Source organism: Sus scrofa, chromosome 16 (genome assembly GCF_054392235.1).
Source record: "Sus scrofa isolate SSC_HxYL_T2T_F1_AM1 chromosome 16, Sscrofa_HxYL_maternal_Yorkshire_Landrace_v2.0, whole genome shotgun sequence".
Taxonomy (NCBI): Eukaryota; Metazoa; Chordata; class Mammalia; order Artiodactyla; family Suidae; genus Sus; species Sus scrofa.
In genome coordinates this window covers 80,828,190-80,849,027 of record NC_139398.1, presented here as the reverse complement: position 1 = coordinate 80,849,027, position 20,838 = coordinate 80,828,190, and the positions used below count along the sequence as shown (strand labels likewise).

Below are 20,838 nucleotides of genomic sequence, written 5' to 3'. Positions count from 1 at the left end.
TTTAAATATCTGGGGATAGGTATAAAGAATGTTATAGTTACTGACTCAAGTTGATCATTTTATTTGTTTATTTTGCCTTTTTTTTTTTTTTTAAGGGCCACACCTGCAGCATATGGACGTTCCCAGGCTAGGGCTCAATTGGGAGCTGTAGCTGCTGGCCTACACCACAGCCACAGCAACGCAGGATCCCAGCTGCATCTGCGACCTGCACCACAGCTCATGGGAACACTGGATCCTTAACCCACTGAGCAAGGCCAGGAGTTGAACCCACATCCTCATGGTTACTAGCTGGGTTCATAACCTGCTGAGCCACAACAGGAACTCCAACTTGCTCATTTTAAAACCTAGCTTTTCTTAAAGGCTTTAGGTTCAACTTATAAATCTTGCTATTCCATTGCAAATCTAGTAATTTTTCATATAAAGATAAGAATAATCACTTTCACTTGTTCTTTGATTACTATTAAATTAATTCTTAAGTTTAGTAGATTCAGTCCTCAAACATTTAACAGACTTACAGCCTTAATTAATCAGATTTCCTTAGACATTTCAGGCTACAATTACGAATTTAATATGCCTGATTTTTTTCAAACACTTTAAATGCCCAACAGGGCAGACTTACACATCTAAACAGCCAGATCTTTCTAAGCACTTAAGCAATGGTTATAAATTAATTACCTAAACTTATAAATGTAGCAAGTCAGATTATCTGGGCCATTTCCAGGACTCTTAAATCCTACAGAAAGCAGAACAAAATCACAGAAGCATCTCTCCTGTATCCATTCCCTCAATATCTGAATATTTATTTATATCTGCTTTCTAAAGTTACAGATTTACTTCCCCAACAAGGGGATCAGAATTTTTTTCCCATATATTGCTACTTGGAACCAATCTATATAATAACATGGGAAAAGCTTATGATAAAACATTCCTTGAAGAAAGACTACAAAATTGTATGTAAAGGATGGTTAAAAGCATGTGTCATTCCCCCCCCCACCCCCGCCAACAAAAAAAATATGTAGAGGCTAGGCATAATTATGAGAGAAACCACAGAGTAATTTGAACAGGGAAAGGTTAATATAGAGATTTATTCATCAGAACAGGGGACTACAGTAAGGAGACACTGCCTGCTAAGAAGTAAAGAGAACTCCAGGTTCTCTTGTGGCACAGCAGTTTATGGGTCAAGGGTCACTGCAGTGGCTTGGGTCACTGCCCAGTTCTATCGCTGCCCAGAGGGAAAAAGAAGAGAACTCTAAAGAATACAGGAATAGCAGTTATAAGGAGCAGACAGAACCCCTGGGGCTGAGCAAGCATCCAAAAAAAGGCCCCCATCCCCCTCCACTGCCAGAGGGGTAGTGTGGGGGGAGTGGTGCTGAAGAAACTGTGTGTACTGCGGGAGTCTGGTGCTGGATGCAAATGCTGTTTTGAAAAAAATTTACGTGGGAAGTGGAAGGGCTCTTATCCATACCTCTCAACTTCGATACCAACATCGCACACTGCCTTGTATGGATACCCAGCTGTTTCCTGTGTGCATGTCTCAGCTCCCCTGCTAGAACATACACTCTTTTAAGGCAAGGATTCTATTTCATCTTCCTCCTGTGGCCAAGCCTGAAATGAATGTACACTATTTGCTCAATAATTTACTTTTGAATATATGAACGCTGAGGGAAGAATCCTATTAAACTTGCCTTTTTGCCATTAATTTTTTATTGTATTTTTTCCCTACTGTTAAGGGAAGAAATGCTTATTGGGGAAAATGCAAAGGTAGAATAAAAAGAGAAAAATATCAATCATATTTCCACCACCCCAAAATAATTACTGTTAGGACTTTGGCGTATTTCTTATGCACAAATAGTCGTTGTTTTTCTTTGTTGTTTTAAACGTAGATGTACACACACCATAACTCATATGCAAAGTTGTATCCTGCATTTCAAACTTAACATAAAGCATTTCTCCAACTCATCAACTCTTCATTGACGAGTCAATGGTGAATTGTCATATTTAGAACCTGTTCACACTGATGTTGAAGCTACCTTAAAGGTTGAAGGCATCATAAAGGGACTGCAAAATATCTCATTCTGAAGCTGTTAGGTTGTTGATTTAACCACTTCCCTTGTGGAACGTTCAGGCATTTACATTTTTTTTCCTGTTATAATTAATCCCATAACGAACATTGTTGTGTTTAAAATTTCCTCCCGCAGGCCAATTTCCTGAAATGGCTATCCCATATGTGAAATTACCAGGCTAGAGGGTACAAATACGTTTAAGGCCAGTGAGGAAAACTGAAGATCACAGGGCATTTGCTTCTCAACATGGAATCTGGTAGCTTCCCCTTTGCTACAAGACACAAACCAGAAGCCTCTTCAGTGCCTCCTAGTACCACCAAAATAGGGACACGTGCTTCCCTAACACTCCCGGTCACATTCCCTTTCACTCTCCTTCCCCCGCACAACCCCCGTCCCCACAAATGCTGCCCAGTCCTGAAAGACTGCAAGATCCTGGGCTAGTCTCCTCGGGCCTTTGGCCCTCACTTGTCCCCAGGCTACCAGTGGAGAGGTGGCCTGACTAGGCATTCTAGATTAGAGGCTCTTCCTGCGGCGCTGGGTGTGTGTGACGCCCTGAGCACCGAACCCCACGCACTGGGGCTCCTCAGGGCGCGGTCACCTCCCGGGTAAACCCGGAGGCTTAAAGCCATAGGAGCTACAGTTTACAGAGCTCCAGGGAGGGCCCAAAATACAGCAAGCACTTCCTCTTGCCGAGATTGGCCCATCCTTTCTGCATTTTCCTCCGCAGCTCCTCCTCTTACCGCGGTTCGCCTAGTCCACCCTCTAGACCTTATCTCGACTTCCGATTCTTCCCAGCGGAAGGGTCACCACAGCCCCTCGGGTTCCTTTCCCCCTCTCCTCTTTCCGAGCAGACCCAGCCAGTCCCTGTCTCCGCAGTGGGAGAGGGTCCGCCACCCACAAGCTTCTGACTATCTTTCAAGACCCGCCATCAGACACCCACCCACCTTCACCTCTTCCGCACGTCTTTCCTTGTATCTGCTCCGATTGTCCCCCTGTCTTTCCCGCCATGGCTGTCCCTCTGTCCTGTTTCACGCACCCTAACTCCTGCCGCTCTGCAGGTCCTCAGGCCCTGGTCCTTCCGTTTTGCCCAGTCTGTCCCTCTCATGACAGTACCTCTCTTCCCTCTAGGTCCCCCCTCACATGCCCTCCGTGTATATGTCCCTCCGTGCCCCCGCCCACGTCTGTACTCTGTCCGCTCCCGAAGTGATCCTCTGTTTCCAGAGTCGGGCCCTCGGTCCAACCGGGACCCTGCTCACCATCCTCCCCGAGCCCGAAGAGTCTACGGCCCGGTTCCCCTCCCTCACCCGGGGAACTCTTCCCTTTTCCACTTTCTCTACTTTGAACCCATCCCAGCAGAGTCCAGGAAGTAGCCAGGCGCCGGGGACTGGCGGTGATGGCGCCCAATGGGACGCGCCAGCGGCGGCGGTGGCCCCGCCCAGATAGAGAAAGCCACCAATGGGCGTGCGGCGGCGGGACTTCCGCTGTCCCGCGGAGGGCGGGGGGAGCGAACTGTTGTGGTGCGGAGCGTTGGGCGGGCGGCGGCCAGGCGGCCCAGGGGCTGCCGCGGGACTCGGGGCGCAGCCGAGCTGCTGCAGGGGTGGGGCGGGCTCGACGCTCCGCGGGGCCCGGGCGCCGCGGGTTCGAGGCCGGGCCCCGCGCGGGGAGGCCGCGCCACCCCGGGAGAGCTGCCCAGTGGCGAGTTTGCCCAGCAGCCGAAAGAAGGCGGGAGCCGGCGGGGGCCCTCGGAACCCCCTGGCAGCCCCGGCCCGGGGTCCCCGGGGAGCGGCTTCTTCCTGGGACGTTCTCTCGGACGTCCTCGCCGAAGGGTAACGGTTCAGGGCCCCCGGCAGAAGGCGCCTCCGGGTGACTCCCGGCGGGGCCCTGCGAGCCGCGGGAGCCGACCCCGGCGCCGCGAGCGGAGAGGAAGGGGCTCGGCGGAGACGCGGGGCCGGGCACCGAAGGACCCGGAGCGCGTCGGAGCGGAGCGGGGCCTCCCTGGCGCGGGGCAGGGCAGCGCCTCGCCTGGAGACGGACTCTGGGACCCTCGAGAGCGGGGGCCTCGGCGACCTGCCCCGCGGGGAGCGCGGCCGCGGAGTGGCCTGCGGGGGACCCTCCCCCAGAGGGGCCGGCCCGGGGCGGGGAAATGAACGGCTTTAGCACCGAGGAGGACAGCCGCGAAGGGCCCCCCGCCGCCCCCGCCGCCGCCCCGGGCTACGGCCAGAGCTGCTGCCTCATCGAGGACGGCGAGCGCTGCGTCCGGCCCGCGGGCAACGCCTCCTTCAGCAAGAGGGTCCAGAAGAGCATCTCGCAGAAGAAACTCAAGCTGGACATCGACAAGAGCGTGAGTCCACCCCCGCCTGGGCCCCCGCGCCGGGCCGCTCTCCGGCCGCTGCCCGGGGCTGCGGGCGGGACTCGGGAGCCCTCCCCGCCCTGGGCCTCGCCGCCCTTTATCTGCACGCTGAGGAGTTGGACTCCGGCTTGCAGAGGCCGCTCGAGCTCTAACTGGGGCTCTGCCCAAATCCGGGAGGTTGGTGGCGGGAGGCTCGGAGGACCCTTCCCGCCCGAGAGGATCTGACACCAGTTTTTAGCTCGTTTATTTGGTTTAGATATGGGAGCAGGAAGAGGTGGCTTCATTTCGTTGGCCCCTGAAGGAGCAGGTATGAGGGAGGGGTGATGAAGGGAGCCGGCTCTCCTCCAACTTCTCCCTTCTTCCCGGATCCCTGTGATTCCTTCCAAAACGGAAAGGTGGCAGTTCCTTCCCTGTATGCGGCGGCCTCGGTTGCCGCAGAGGGTCACCAGGCTCGCCGCTCCGCAGGCTGCGGTGGAGAAATGGGATTTTCAAGGATGTGGCAGCACTAAGGCCGAGACCTGCTCTTGGGAGGTGGCTCTGGCAGTCGAAGTGACTGCAAGGAAGAAAATCCATGTTTATAGGGTTCACTTCTTTAGAAATGCCGGGGAGGGTGGGGTGGGTAATTTAAATTTGAATAGAAAACTTTTCCTGTGTGATTCCTCCACTTCACCAGTTAACTATTCTAAAGATGTGCCTATTGTCAACCAATTGAGAACTTTTTAGTTTGACATCTGTTGCTGCAAGTCTTCTGTGTCTGCCTGGTGATTAGGAATTGGAAATGAGTTGGAGGGGTATTTAATATTCGGGTTAGACCAGCTAAGTGCTTCACATCCATTCTCTTCTAGAACCAAAGTGTCTTCGCTCTTGGGGGGATCAGAGATTGTTCCTTAAACTGAAAGCACCCTCACTTGTCCACCTCTGATTTGAAACTGAAACTGAGGCTCAGAGATAGGAAGTGATGGTGCCAAAGTCACACAGCACCTGTGAGGCTGGTTAATTTCTTAACTCCATTGTCTGATTTACCTGCAAGCCCAATGCATAACTACATCTTTAATGAATAAAAAAAAATTTCCCTGCCCTTTCTTCTAGACTCTTCCCTTCCATCCCCCATGTTTTTTTTAACAATTATATTTGCAACTCTTGAATGGAAAGATGCTATTTTTAAATGATTGAGGGTGAGTTGATCGCTTTCTTACTACAAATCTCTATCAGTAAATGAATAAATGAATGAAAGTAATTCATCTGCGTGAACGACTGGCTAGACCCTACAGTGGCCTTGATTAGGACATGTATTGAAGTGAAATGCTTAATTCTAAGACAGGAATGAATTCATCCTCATGGAAACACTGCCCACCTACTGTGTAGGTTGTTGGGAGCCTTTACTTGAGCAGCTTATAATAATATTTTACAGTCTTAAAAAAGAAAAAGAAATTCCCTGTTCTTTCAAACCCACCATTCAAACAGTTGTGCTGCTGTAACTGAGGCTCCATTTTCCCGGTGACCCCACTGGAAAATCTTTGTCGGGTCATGTTGACCATTTCACATGTGCTGGAAGAGAGGCAGCCTGAGCCTGGCACTAGGGTTCCCAAAAGGTAATGCTTTCGAAGGAGTAGGGTTTTGAGGTGGAATCACTCACAGTTTGTTTCAAGGTGGTGTTGTAGAGTCATTAATTCTGAAAGGGATTCTATTTCATTCTCACAGGCTTGGGCAGGAATTCAATTCTAAGTAACTGCTGTGTTACAAGAATTTTTAGCTGTTGCAGAAAGTGAAACAGGAAAAAAAAAACCCTGGAGCCTTTTCCACCACCCTCCTCCCTTCCTCCACCCCCACCTCCCAAAGGCCATTGAGCTCTGAAATTTCTGAAAGCCAGTATGTACTTGAAAATGGTTAGGGAGGAATAATGACTATTTATCTTGTAAAAGGGTCTAGGAGAGAACCTTTTTAAATAATGGCACCTTAAATACAACTCAGTCCGTTTTAACTCCTTTCACGTAGGTGTTGGCAGTGTTCTGTGATTTATTAAGATGCAACATGCTTTTGGGAGTTCCTGACGTGGCTCAGAGGAACGAATCCGACTAGGAATCGTGAGGTTGGGGGTTCAATCCTGGCCTTGCTCAGTGGGTTAAGGATCTGGCATTGCCATGAGCTGTGGTGTAGGTTGCAGACGCGTCTCAGATCTGGCATTGCTGTGGCTGTGGCATAGGCTAGCGGCTACAGCTCCGATTAGACCCCTAGCCTGGGACCTTCCATATGCTGAGGATGCAGCCCTAAAAATCAAAAGCAAAAAAAAAAAGATATAACATGCTTTCAAACATCCCTTCACTTAACATAGATCTGCTTTTATCTGGAGAGAAAAGTGGAAGTGGAGAACAGTATGAGGAAAATGTTGCAGTAGGGAAAGGACCTGTGCCAGGGGTCAGAAGGCCTGGATGACCTTGGCCAGGTCATTTCCTCACTCTGGGTGGCTTCACTTTACCCCTCTGGAAAATGAGATGGAAGCCCAGGGAGTTTCCCTGGTAACTGGTATCTCGACCTGGAATCTCCCAGCCTCAGCTTTAGGAGTCTCTTCTTCTGCCCATTCTTTTTCCAAGTCTGTCACTCTGTGAATCTGAGGGACAGCTTAGTCTCTCAGCTTTTACATGTGGAACTAGCTAACATGAGAGCCAGCTTCCTATCAGGGATGTGGAGTGTGCTGTGAGTGTGCTTTCTTCCCTGATAAAAGCATGTCCAGTAGTTTGTACATCAATTAGACGGGGTTCTTTGAAACCATGACACATGCTGTGTCTGAAAGTCCTTTGACAGTGGAATCTGGCAAAGCTATTCCAATTTGTCACCATATGTAAATGGGACTTTTCCTGGCCTAAGCTGCTTGGAGGTGCAACAGCATTTATTGGATACCTGCAGTCTCTGCAAGACACCGTCACAGAATAAACTTAAAGCTACTCCTGACTCACTAATCCAACCACATGAAAGTACTAATTCGTCTGAATAAAAAGCACTTTTCATTATTTTCTCCATGAAAAGGCCTGAATTAATTACACTGGTTTCCTATCAGCTTCCTTTTATCTTTAAGCATTTGAGGAAGAAATTCAGAAGTCTCTCAAGAACATTTGTGCAACATCTGGTTCAGTGTCAACAACCCCAAGTCATTTACACAGGCATTCAGTTTGCTAGGTTTTTGAATAGCTCCTCCAGCCACCCCGGTACTTTATTCTTAATAAAAACATGTTCTTCCCATCTCAGCTGTTGTTGCCGCCTTCACTTACTATCACGCCTCCAGCCTGCATTAGAAAATCAGTGCTAGTTAGTATCCAGGTTCTTTTCTGTGGTTCCACTTTGTGACAGTTTCTGCACCTCTTCCCACTTCTCTGTGGATCACTTGTGTGATGATGCAGGAATTATAAATTGATACACAGAGAGAAAGTTGTTCAGAGAGCTGTCATCGTAGCTATTGTCAACGTGAAGTAGGATGTCCCGCCTACCCTTACCACAGTCCCTTCTTTCATGCTCCCAGGGCCAATGTGTTCCAGCTCGTTGGAAGTTCACAACTCCTCCAGATCTGAAAATGTTGCCTTACGCCCTTCTTCAAAACCCTGGGGGGCGAGGGTGGGGACTCCGTCTTGTCTGAATGTCTAAGCTCTTCTCATGGCCCCCACGCCTGGATGTCTCATGATGCTCCTACACAGGCAGTCACCTCCACCTAAGTGACACGCATTCTGCCAGCCTCGTTTGAAACTTAAGTCTTGGCTCTTCCCATCTGGGATGCTTCTTGTCTACCTACGACCTACAAAGTCAGGCCTCCCCCCGGGCTAGCACAGCTGCAGGGCCCTTGCCCTTGGCCACGTCGGCACCATTTGTTGTCCTTGCCATTCGGGGGGCTTGGTTTATGGTGCACCGCCTCGTGTGACGGTAGCCTTCTCTTGGAGGGGGTCTCCTTGTGTAACCCTGTAGTAAACTTGTGGAAATGATGGTTCTCCCGTCTGTTTCTCCACTGCCTCTCGAAGAAGAGAAGCTCCAGAATTTGACAGGTACCTGGTGCTGTTTCCATGGGAGTGACAACTCTGACTTTAATCTGCTTTCCATCAGGTAAGGCACCTATATATCTGCGATTTCCACAAAAACTTCATCCAGAGTGTACGAAATAAAAGGAAGAGGAAGACAAGTGACGATGGTGGAGACTCTCCTGAGCACGACACAGACATTCCCGAGGTAAAAGCCCGACACGGCAGCTTGAGAAGGCAGGAAGGGTGGGCTCTGATCTGATCCTTCCCTCGCCTGGGCTGTCTACGAGGTAACTCTAGTCCCCTGGTGTTGCTGTGGCTTATTTGAAAAGGGAATCGTAGAATCCCAGTAATATGGAGTCTGAGAGCTGGAAGCTTAGAAATCAGCTGGTCCAACTGCCCCACCGTATTACAGACACTCAGTCACACAGTTTGGGGGCTCTAGTCTAGTGCCCTCTCTAGTAAGCCGTGCTGCCTTTCTGCAAGAAGCCCCTGACAAGTGCTTAAATACAACCACCCTGTCCAGATTTGTTTAACTTTGTTTTCCCCTTAAAGTTGGAGACTGTGTGTCTGCGGATTGGGGGAAGTCACTTCCCTCTCTTTTCTGGTCTGTGAAATAAAGTGTGAGTTGTCAGGTTCTACCAGCTCTGATTCTTGCTCTAGGCTTGTTCCCAAAGACCTAGTCCAAGGTCAGTTACACTGGCCCAGAGTTTCTCAACCCTGGCACTGTCGACACTTGGGGCCAGATCATTCTTTGTGGTGGGGCTGTCCCATGCCTCATAGCATCCCTGGCTTCTGTCCATTAGGTACCAGGCACACCACCCCCTGAGTCGTGACCATCCAAAAATGTCTCCAGACATTGTAAGTGTCCTCTGAGGGACAGAATCATCCCCTGCCGAGAACCATTGCACTAGACCATAAGCCCTTGGCTTCTCAAACCAGAAGACTGCCTTTCCATGAAGGTGCCACTCTCTATTAAGCAAGGCTACAGGAAGGAATATCAGATTTTTTTCTCTCTAAATTGTTTTCACTTAAGACTCAGCAAAAGAAGAACCGTTTATAATGTACATTGAATATTTGACGCATGAATATTTCATAAGGCAACCGCCTGTTAGCACGCAGAGTGAAAATGACTGTGTGGGAATAGAAAGAGTAGGCGGGCCTTTGTCTGCAGAGGCCAAGGAAACCTTTGGAAATACGGTCCTTTCCCTCTGCCCCTCCCTGTGTCCCCTTTTCTAGCATTGGTGTACCGTATCTTTCTAATGCCTTTAGCATTATTATTATTTTACAAAGAAATGGATGTATTCACTTTCTAAGTGCTTTTCACCAAAAAAAAAAAAAAAAAAAAAAGATTTGAGGAATGTTTGAAAAGAATGAAGGACTTTGGTCCCTCATATTGATCATTCATTTTGTTTTTTAAGTGCTCTCCACCTGCCTGAAGCAAGAACATCTCTTTTAGAGGCAGGTAAAGGCAGCCCAACTTTCTGGGCCTTCAATATTTCATGACTGTGCAGCTTTCCTCTCTTCCTTTGTTAGAAAAAAAAAAAAGAAAGGAGGGCCCTGTCCCCTCTGTTACCCAGTCATCGGCAGAAACCCTGACCCCAGCCTGATTTTTCCACTTGCTGCGGTAGCTCTGAGCTTCTCTGGAGGGATGTTAAGGATTCTCGTACTGGAAGGTTGCGCCTAGGGGAGAACGGTTTGAGAATAGCGGCGCTTCCCTCAGTCCTCCTTCATGCCCCTCTGTCCAGTCTGCCCAGCTCTGGCCTGTCTTCCTCCAGGATGTCCGTCTGCTTTTACCTTTGCCCTCTACGCCTGCTGCCTGCCACTAGCATCACCACCCCTCCTGAGCTCAACTCCACCGTCTCATTTCTGGATCATTGCCATAGCATCTTCCTCTGCCACACCCTTCTCCCCCCCTCCCCCCGCTCCCCGCCCTGTCCCAATCTTCCTACAAACCACAGCAGATCCAGCCCTGGAACAGCACCTCCAAGCTTGGATAGCTCCTGCTTGTCAAGACGTGCTCCTAGCCTGGCTTACCTTTAAAACCCATCATGAGTGCCTCTGACCCCCTAGCCCATCTGTTCCCCTCCTGGCTTTCTGCGTGCATGGCCTTCTCTCATTCCCTATTCTAGCTCTGTTCCTCTCTGCCTTTCTAAGCACTGCCTCTCCTTAGTGAAAGCTTCATCACTGCCATCAGCCTTCTGGGACCACCCCTCCCCGGCCAGAATTCTGTTTCCACTGTTCTGTCCTCCCAGCCTACTAGTCAGCAGTGGCCATTTCTAAGACTTCTTTGCAGTCCTCTCCATCCCCACCCTACCTGGTGTAGTGCTAGGCACATAGTGGGCTCTCGGTGCGGCCTGGCTGGTCAGGCGATGGATCATGTGTTTCTCCTCTTCTTTCTAGGTTGATCTGTTCCAGCTGCAGGTGAACACTCTCCGACGTTATAAACGACACTACAAATTGCAGACCAGACCAGGCTTCAATAAGGCCCAGTTAGCAGAAGTAGGTGGACAAAATTGCCCTCAGAAGAGGGAGGGAGAGCCAGCATTGCGCTTCTGACGGTGACCTTGACTCTCCCTACGGCTCTATGTGTTTGTTGATCACAACCCCTCCAGAGCTCTGGAAGCAACTTCCTCTTTCCTCTTTTACGCAGTTTGGAATCCCCCAGCTTTAGACCTAGAATGGCCTGGTTTCCATAAAAGAAACCAGGGCACAGAGAAAAGAAAGGACTTGCTTAAAATCACACAGCAGGTTGATAGGTTGGAATCTCAAGACTCCTGATTCGAAGTCCTGGGTGTTCTTTTGTTTGTTCATCTATTTGAATCTTGTTTTGCAAGATTCTTTCTAGATATGTTCCATTCTCCACATGGGGTGTGTCAGATTAATCACCCCGGAACCTTCACTCGTGTTCTCTAGAAGCTCTTTTTCTTTCTTTGTTTTTTTTCTCGCTTTCTTTTACCATGATGTTGGTAATGGAAGTATTTATTGTAGTGAAAGGAGTGCAAGAATGTTTTCTCCTGCGCTGAATCCTTAACACAGTTCTGGGCGTGGGGTGGTAGTGCTCCTTTGGCCTTTATTTTAATAGTCTGACATCGAGCCGAGTTACTTCCGTCCTCTTGCATTTGTGGGGGTTCCTCTCATCCTTCTTTTCTAAATGTGTTTTTCTGCCTTTTGTAGAAAGCTGGGAAAATGATGAAAAGAAAAATGCAACCCTACCATCCAGAGACAACTGCCCTGTAGTTCTAGTTCCCTGACTCCAGGTGTCATCTGTGCTATACACCTCGGGCCATCCAGAGATTTTCTTAAAGCCTCACTGCCCCACTGGTTGTTGGTCTTTCCTTTAGAGGTTTCTTGCTGACCCATCATTTTTTCACCAACCTCTTTTTTTTTTTTTTTTTTTTTTGTCTTTTTGCTATTTCTTTGGGCCCTGTGGCATATGGAGGTTCCCAGGCTAGGGGTCGAATCGGAGCCGTAGCCACTGGCCTATGCCAGAGCCACAGCAACGCGGGATCCGAGCCGCATCTGCAACCTACACCACAGCTCACGGCAACGCCGGGCCGGATTGTTAACCCGCTGAGCAAGGACAGGGACCAAACCCGCCACCTCATGGTTCCTAGTCGGATTCGTTAACCACTGCACCACGACAGGAACTCCCATCAACCTCTCCTTAACCATCCAGCGTCCGGAGAAAACATAGAAGCACATAAGCCTTTCCTACTTGAAGATAGCATTACCCACTCGCCAGTGTGTCATCCTCCCGCCCCCAGTGGGTGGGATGGGATGAGGTGGGGCAGGAGGAGACCAACATTCTCAGGAGCTGTTAAGTAAATCAGAGCAGCGGGTCTGCATAGTAAATGGTGAGTTTTTCTTCAGGTCTGATGTGTCTTTCAAGAGGTAGTTATATACTATTTAGATGATTTGAGGGGTCAGACATTTAGCATCTGTTCAACTGGCTGCTTATTTGACACAATTTTTAAAAGACACTTTTCGGCCCGATTCCAGGACCAGAGAGGTTATGGCAGCAGCTGGCCAACCAGAGCAGTCCCGGTCTCTTCCTCCACAGGGAAGACCTTGAGCCTCTGCCATGATGGACAGTTGGCTGCCTCTGAAATAGAACTGCACCTTGGGAGTGTTGTGGGTTAAAGTGCTGCTCTTGGCAGCCTGGAAACCACATCACCTACACCTGGGAAGGCAGGGCATGCTGAGCTGCGTGGCATTGCAGGAAGTTGTGCAGGGGCCGTCACCGCCTCCATTGCTCTGGAAGCAGCTCGCCCTTTCCTCTTGTGCACGATGTAGAATTTGTGGCCCTGACTTATACACAGTTTAATGGGCTCTCTCTTTCCCCCTCCCCTGTAGACTGTCAGTCGACACTTCAGGAACATACCCGTGAACGAAAAGGAGACCCTGGCGTACTTCATCTACATGGTGAAGAGTAACAAGAGTAGACTGGACCAGAAATCAGAGGGCGGCAAGCAGCTCGAGTGAGCGTGAAGCCCGTCTCCGGGGAATGAGGTGTGATGCTTAGTGCACAGGTGACATCTGCTACATCTACACCCATAAAGACTGTTAAATTTTATTGTAAATAAAAATGTTTGAATGGCGAATACTCTAAATCTTTTCGGTCAGGAGGCTTGTATTCTCATGATTCAGCATGTTATACACAGACTTTCTTTTAAGGCAACTACTGGACTGAAAAAAAAGAGATCAGAATGAGAAGAAAAGAAACGCAGTGTACTACCACATTCAGCAAAGCATTAAGTCATTTCTGCCGGAAATGTAGACGGACAAATACTTTGGTAGGCACCTTGCAGTCCCACGCTGCCACAGGTGAGGTGTAGCCCAGGAACGGCGGCAAGGTGAGGCTGGCAGTGGAGGTGTGTGAGCAGGCCCACGTCTGCTGGGATCGTAGACACCCCGCTTTGTTGCAGGCTTTGTCATTTATCAGCAAATCAGCTTGACACTGGTCCCCTCACCGGCCCTGTGCCTTGCATACAGTAGGCACTCAGTCAGTATTTGGTGGCTGGTCCAGCTGTCACTAACAGTGCCAGTCTTATAACGATCTGCTTCCCACCTCTAGGTATTGAGACCTCTGCTGTTTCTGTTGCTCACCACTTAACTTCCAGAGTGCGGAGGAAGTCCTAATGCACCGACAGGAGGTTTCAGGGCAGACGAGGACAGCAGGGCAGCCTCAGGCGCCAAACCGCATTCGTGGAGGCTCCAGAAACACTGGTGCAGAGGCCTTCCCCCTTCCCGCCCCTGGAGTCCTGGCCCTCTGTGTGCCCTCCACGCTTCATTCTTCGGGGTGAAGCTATGTATTTGACTTGAGCCATTCTCCTGGGCCAGAAATACTTATCAAAGAGAGAGATTTAGTGGTTTGGGGCTCATGTTTTCTGAAGTAATACTTAGTTCACAACCACAAGAGGCCGCCAAGGACAATGTGATTCCTGCTCAGAAGCCCAGCTCTGGGATAGAAAATCTGACCGGCCGTGACTTCTTGGACTTGGGGGTCAACAGCAAATCATGGGTTTGAGCAACAAAGGTCAGTGCCATCTAATTTTCATTTTTGTGAGCAATTTGCCTCTCTTTTAGGGGGAAAGATTGCTAAAATTTATTTTTTTTAAAGTATTAGGAATTACCTGATTTTGTGTGTGTGTGTGTTTAAAGACGCAGATTCTCTATCCAAGCCAAAGTATCCTTTGAAAACAAAGCTTTATATCCAGAAGTATGCTTTTGCAAAATTTTCTAGTCATTGTGTTGGGGGCCAGAGGGTGTGGACAGGGGTTGGGAAGAAAAGGGAAGAAAGGACTTGAATTCTAATTTCTGACCGTCTCCACACATACTGTGGTCAGAAGTATCACTGTCTTACTCAGTTTTAATTCTGAGTTCTTAAGCCTTAAAGAATATGAGCAGCAGTGGACAACCTGGCCTGGTAGGGAGTTTGAATATCTCACAGGCGGCTGAGTCTAAGGGTCCACAGAGAGAAGTCAGAACAGCCGCGCCCCCAGCAGGGTGGTGGGGTGCCCAGAGGTCTTGGTGCTGTGGAGCATGCTTTCCCTGCACGGAGACGGGGCCACCACTCGCACTAAAACGCCGTGTGTCCCATTGCAGCTACGCTTTCACCAGTGTTCACAGTGCATGTCTAGCAGATTGCAGCCTTTTAAAATACGTATAAATGAACAGAGAGAGAGCAAACTCTAGACTGTGAGGGGGTCTTATTTTCATACACCTGACTGAATGGCACATCGGTGAGCTCTCTGCCTGTTTTTAGTCATTGAGATTCAGTACATATTTAGAGAGAGTCTCACTATTTACAGCGGAAAGCTGTTGGTGGGTAGGCATCAAGAAGGCTCAAACGCCTGTGGCTTGTGTTGGTTTTTCCCTGAGAAGCTGAGTTAGAAGGGCTTTGAAGACATCCGACAGCAAACCCTCTTTGCCATGGGCAGTGTTTTCTCATCAGGCTGGCCTTTGGGGGCAGATGGGGTTAAGGCATTGGTAGCCAGCTCTCTGGAAATGTCCACATCTTACTGAGGGGAAAGAAAAGTGTATCTTTCTGATGTTTGAACCAAAACTGTGGGTGTGTAGGTCATGGCACTGCTTCTTTAAAAGCAAATCTGTGTTCCCAGTCGAGAGAGACCGCAGGGCATTTCTGCACAAGAAGCTGTGGTGTTCGGCCCCATCTCTTCCTGTGTGTCTGTACAAGTGCTTTTTTCCCGCGTGGAGCCTGGGGAACCTCTCCCGCCTCAGCCGGATGCTGTGTGCACTCCAGGCCCAAGCCCTCTTCCCTCTAAAGAAGTACTTCGGAAAGTGGAAGTTGTGGGTGTCTTTTCAACCTTTGAAAACATGTCAGGTGAGAGAAAAGACAAAGCTCTCTGAACTTATGTTTTTTTCTTGTGTGCAGAAATCTGTTCTTTGATAAGACCACCAAGCCACTTGCCTTAGCCTCTTCTGCAGTTTCCCACAGCTTCATCTGCGGGCAGGAGAGTTCTGCCTGTTAGAAATGGTGGGCCCTCCAAAGCAACCGGGTCTGGCTTCAGGGAGCAGTGGGGTTTGGGGAGGGCGGCTTTGTATCTCACCTGTCAAGGACTCGCACTTCGCTCCACCTGTAACATTGCAGCATTGCCTTCTCTCCTCTTGGTGCTCCTGGGCGAAACTGGAATATAAACTCCAGAACTGGTGTTGGCGCCTTAAGAGCACGGCTCCTGCCTCCGTTCCGGCCTGGTGTGGTTCTTTCATACGCTCCGAAGCTTGTCACTCGGAATTGTCAATATCCTGCTATTCATGATGCTTCCTTTTTAAGGTCTTTAAAAAACAAGTGGACAAAACTTCTTATTTCAACAAATGAACCCTTAGGTTGGCAACAGTGTGTGAAAAAGATTTTGGCTGAATCCCTTGAAAGAAAGCAACTGAGAGATTCAAGATCGGTGGTGTTAAAGGAAGAGGAATTTCACTGATGTGATACAGCCGCCAAGTTGTTAGATGTTCCTGTCATGGCTAAACAGTCACAGCTAGTCTTCCAGAGAACAGATACTCAGAACTGTTTATAGCTGGAATGTTGCAGCTACCTTGGCATTTCAGCTGTTTATTTTGTGGGAGCTTTTTGTTAATATCCCGCAGGGCACCTGCCTGGTGGAAAGCAGAAAGTAGGAGAGGGCTCTCACCCTGGGACCCGACCACGGACCCCAGAGCTGTTGCTGCGTGGAAACATCTGAAGGCTCTCAGTCATTACCGTGACTGGCAAGATCCAAAAGTTGGGAAAGGGCCTTTAAGTCACCCAGTCCAGCCTCCCCATAGGTGCTGACATTCTGCTGACAACCGCCCACCAAGGGTTTGAGCAGCCTGGGCTTGAACACCTCTGAGGACAGAGAACTCACTACCTCCTGGGGAAGCCTGTTCTATTTTTGTAAACCTCTGGCTTTTCTGTGTTCTCCATAACTTCCATCTGAGTCCTCTGCCCAGTAGGGGGCCACGTTAGTTGGCCAAGGACCTCATTGCTGGCACTGTCCCAGGGCACAGTGCTTATCTTTTGGAAAGAGCAGCTAGCAGATAGATACCTTGGTGTCCTGGCTGTCTGTCCTTCCCCTGAGTATGGGCCCATTCAGTTCCTTGTTGGAGACGTCACGGAACCCCCATCAGGCTTGTTACACTCCCTTGACCTTGCTGAAGCTGATGGGGGAGGTCGGGGGGAGGAAGTGTTATCTGCCTGCTAAGACTTACCTGAAGACAGAAGAGGCCTTAGTTTTGTGCTTGGCTCACAAAAACCGATGCTCTCATCTCTAAGGAAAAGTTTTAGCGGGGAGATTTAAAAATGTGGTCATTGCTCTGTGTGGCGTCGAAAGGATACACGGCCACCGAGGGCTTGTATCTTAAGATTCCTGCAAGAACAACTTCACTTCATTGTTTTTATCGAGAAAACAAAGCTTAGGAACCTGGGGGGACCACATGTCTCAGGGTCAGAGAAGTACCGTATTTCCAAGCTGGAAAGTCCTTTAAGGTTGCCGCTGCCTAGTCGTTAATTTTTAGGGATAAGGAAACAGAAATTCGAAAAGATTTACCTGAGTGCGGTGGCACCACCTGGGCCAGCCTCTCCTCCTGACTTGCCGGGCACTCATTTCCAACTTGCAGCATAGCTGTAACCCAGCCTGAAATGAGCTGCCCTCGGATCCTGGAGACCTTGCCACTGAGCAGAGTTTTGCAAGGCCAGCATGGCTCTCAGGGACTGGGAACCAACTTGTAGGACGCAAGGTTGTGTGTAAAGACCAGGAAGGCAGTCAGGTGAGTTTGCCAAACCGTGGGAGGGGAGAATAGAAGTAGCCTATAATTTCAGACCAAGGTTCAAAAGTCCTGGCGGGAAATGTGGTGTTGTCCTAGAATCTAAATTCTCATGAAATACACTTGCTGTGTGGTCAGTGGCCGCCTTTCAGGTGGCCCTTGGAGGTTGGGTAATTCCGGTGACCCTGACTTGGACAGACACAGCTCTGTGGCCCTGCCATCCGCAGCCCTGTCCCTGTGAGGGAGAGAGGCCGTTGAACTGAAGGACAGGTGAACTCAGGATCATGCCCTGGGAAGCATGGTGCTTTAGGGGTGCCTTTGTAGTCCTCTCCTTTCATGACAGATTGTTTCCAAGCTTATGGTCAGGAAGGGTAAATTGATCCCATGTTTTGAGGTGGAATCCACCCAGGGGCAAGGTGGGCCCTTTCTTCGGGCCGGGTGGTCTACCCTTGTTGCTTCACCCAGCTTGCATCTTCAAGCACAAGCCTTTCGGTTGCTCTCGCCTAATGAACACATCTTCGCTGATGACAGAGGCTTGTACAGAATCCCTGTTTCACGTGTCTGTTATGTGTTATGCCCATCGGAGTGTTGGCGGGGGTGCGGTATGTTTTTATTTTTCCGTTTTGTAACTGCCTTATCGAAAAGCAAGTGCCCTTCCATTCCAGGCCTCCTCATATTGTACGTGTTTCCTGCCAAATCGGGGGGATCATTTGTATTTTAATTTTGTAATCTATGGCTCTGTACTGTTGAAAGGCTCTCGATTCTGTGGGGTCTCCTTGGTATGTATGTGACTTTTCATGTTGCAATATCACACAGATGGGACGGCCCGACTTTTGCTCTTAATAAACGATCTGAGTGAGAAACAAGAGACACACTCTGTGGTTCTCTTTGAATGTCCACTTGGAGTTGAGATGCTCTACTTGTGCATGTGGCCCTGGCTGTGCAGGACAGTGACTGACGACAGCAGTCCTTCCTCCCGGTGCCACGTGCCTGCTCCCCCTTCCCCCTCCACTCCCTGGATGCACCGCACAGGTCCAGGTCACAGAGGTCTGGCCCTGGCCTCCCACTCACTCGTATGCCTCCCACTCACCCTGACTGCAGGTCGACCACCTGAGTCTTGCCCTGAGTGCCATGTGCCATACCAGGTACCCTGGCCACATAGCTTTACTCTAGGTCTCCAGTTATCCCTCTATAAGAGTTCCAGAGTTCCCGTCGTGGCTCAGCAGAAACGAATCTGACTAGCATCCATGAGGACGCAGGTTCGATCCCTGGTCTTCCTCAGCGGGTTAAGGATCCCATGTTGCTGTGGCTGTGGTGGAGGCTAGCAGCTGCAGCTTTGATTCAGCCCCTAGCCTGGGAACCACCATATGCCACAGGTGCGGCCCTAAAAAGGCAAAAAACAAAAACAAAAGTTCTGAGTAAATTGGATGGCGGGTTGCAAATTGAAATGCCGGGGGTGGGTGGGGATTAGTGTGCTTAAACTAGAAAACAGGTCCCTTCCAAGGGCAGCTGCCACTCAGCTCCAGCTTCCTGTTGCCCCAAAGGAATGCCAGCCCTGAGTGACTAGCTGTCAGTTTCTCAAGAGAAGCTGGAAATACAGAAAGAAATTCATATAAATATTCCAGTGTTTAAATGTCTCAAAAACTTATCTTTAACAGTGTAAGGACTCGCATTTCTTCACCTGCAGTAGAGCCCTGCTGCTTAAGGTTGGTCCATCATCCGAACGCTTATTAGAAATAGAGAATGGCTGCTCTGCCTCACCTGCCAACCAGCCACCAAATCGAAGGCCCCAGACAAGTCACATGCTAGTGCCAGGCTCTCTGAGTTGAGCTGGAGGCCCTAAGGCCTCTGGGATGAAGCCCCTTGCCCAGCCAAGCTGCAGACGCAGGGCTTTCATTTCCAGTCTGTCTCTAGTGTCACTTTACTCCACCTCTGTCCTCAGCAGAATGAAAGGGAAGAAATGCGACAAACATTTCGCTTCACGTTAGTGCACTAGAAGTAACGCGCGCTAGCTCTTAACGTTTTAAACAGCACCGAGCTTTACGAGTGCGAGTCCTCCCCTCAGCACCCTCACCCTCTCCTTCCACTCCCACGTAACTAAAGGTAGAGGGTGACTTTAAGGAGGCATTTTGGGGGGCAGAAGGGTGAGGAAGCTCAGCTGCCACTACGAGCCCATAGGGTCAGTGGTGGATTGTTGCTGAATCTTTTAGAGGATCCCTGAGCTGACTTCAGGAAGCAAAGGTCCAGTCTTCATACCATGCTGTCCCTTGATTTGAGGTATACCAGAAATCGTTCCTACCGCTCCTGTCTGCTGCCCTCCTTTTCTTTCATAGGTGACCACAGAGGGCTGCCTCTAACCCATCACACGCTGCGCCTCAGACAGGTGCTTTGTCACCAGGCTTCCCACAAACTGGCTGGCCTCTGCTGGAGTCATGATGGAAGGATAAACCGACATCTTACTGTAGCATTAGGACAGAAGTTCCACTAGGAACCAGATACCTTTTTCCAAAACAGACCTCTAGGATATTGACTATGAGATCCGTCGAGGCCCAGCCTTTCGGAAAGGCGGCGCTTGCCACCTTCCACCCTCATCCAGATCCCCTAAGAACTCTGTCACTATGCCGGTTCCTGGGCTCCCCTCCCAGATTCTCAGCATGAAAAGTCCAGGGGCTGAATTTCAGGAATATGAAATTTTAAAATTTTCCCAAGTAAGATGTAAGCTCAATAAAGTTGAAAAGTACTAATCTGATCCAGAGGCTTCCCAGTCCAGCAGCTTCAGCCTCATCAGGAATGCTGGTTCACAATTCCCAGCAAGACCTACCTACTTTTACAAAAACTCCTGGGGAATTTGCACATCAGGTTTCGAAACCACTGAGTCTAACCCCCTAAGGCCCGAGGGGGGAAAGTGTGACTGTGTTCAGTCTCAGACGGCTCAGAAAGTCGAGAGCCCGAGCAAATGTAGTGACTTGCACAGCTGCAAAGACACTATTCAGACGAATGAATCATCAGAATAGATAATCTTCACTCTTGGGGGTGGGGGGTGGGGAGGAACAGAATGAAAATAATCTTTGGTTCCTAGCACGGTGCCTGGCATGTAGGAGGGCACTACAAATGTCTGGAATCGCTTCTTCTGTTTACTCAAGTCTTTCGGTTTATAAGGCTCTTCCACGTCCAGGTAGAACAGTAGCCATCAAGTGCAGCGTCCATGCATCCAAACTCTGCACAGTCACAGCAAGTAGGAACCGTTACCAACTCCAGTTTATAGAGGCTAGATGCAGGCTCAGAGAGGTTGAGGAACTGCCCACAGAACAAAAAGCCCTCCTGGGGTTGGATCCAAGGGGCATCTGATCCTGGGGACACTTGTCAACTCCGCCGTCAAGAGTCAGGAACATCATGCGCTGAAGCCTTGCAGCCGCAGGAGTTCCCCTCGTCCTGGTCCACTGCATTCAGTAAACTTTAATGAGGAATTCCTAGAAGTCACTGAGACTCTAGTTGGGAAACGTAATAGGGTTTAATGGAGGTTAACAAGGTACATCCCGCTTTGTAGTCAGATTTTAGTTTACTAGAACTGAACAGAGATGAACAGACCCAGGAGGTGTAAAGGCACCTGTGCGAGTTAATGGGGTTAATGAAACTGTCAGAGGTCGGCCAAGAG

The 20,838-nt window shown here is 49.6% G+C and overlaps 1 protein-coding gene across 18 annotated transcripts; it reads left to right on the top strand.

Moving 5' to 3' along the window:
- Positions 1-3,386: 3,386 nt before the first annotated feature.
- SAP30L (SAP30 like) lies at positions 3,387-18,049 on the top strand. 18 transcript variants are annotated; one of them, XR_014831003.1, is made up of 7 exons: positions 3,387-4,404; positions 8,500-8,622; positions 10,818-10,916; positions 12,771-13,241; positions 13,492-13,953; positions 15,038-15,261; positions 15,765-18,049. XR_014831003.1 is itself a non-coding variant. In XM_003134123.5 (4 exons), exons 1-4 carry the CDS (start codon positions 4,207-4,209, stop codon positions 12,897-12,899), a joined length of 549 nt encoding a protein of 182 aa, XP_003134171.1. In that variant the 5' UTR covers positions 3,570-4,206; the 3' UTR covers positions 12,900-18,049. The 18 variants fall into 18 exon arrangements, 1 of the variants encoding a protein (XP_003134171.1); XR_014831004.1 differs by adding an exon at positions 9,836-9,879 and having other exon boundaries at positions 12,771-13,953; XR_014831007.1 differs by having other exon boundaries at positions 3,570-4,404.
- The last annotated feature ends 2,789 nt before the right edge of the window (positions 18,050-20,838 follow it).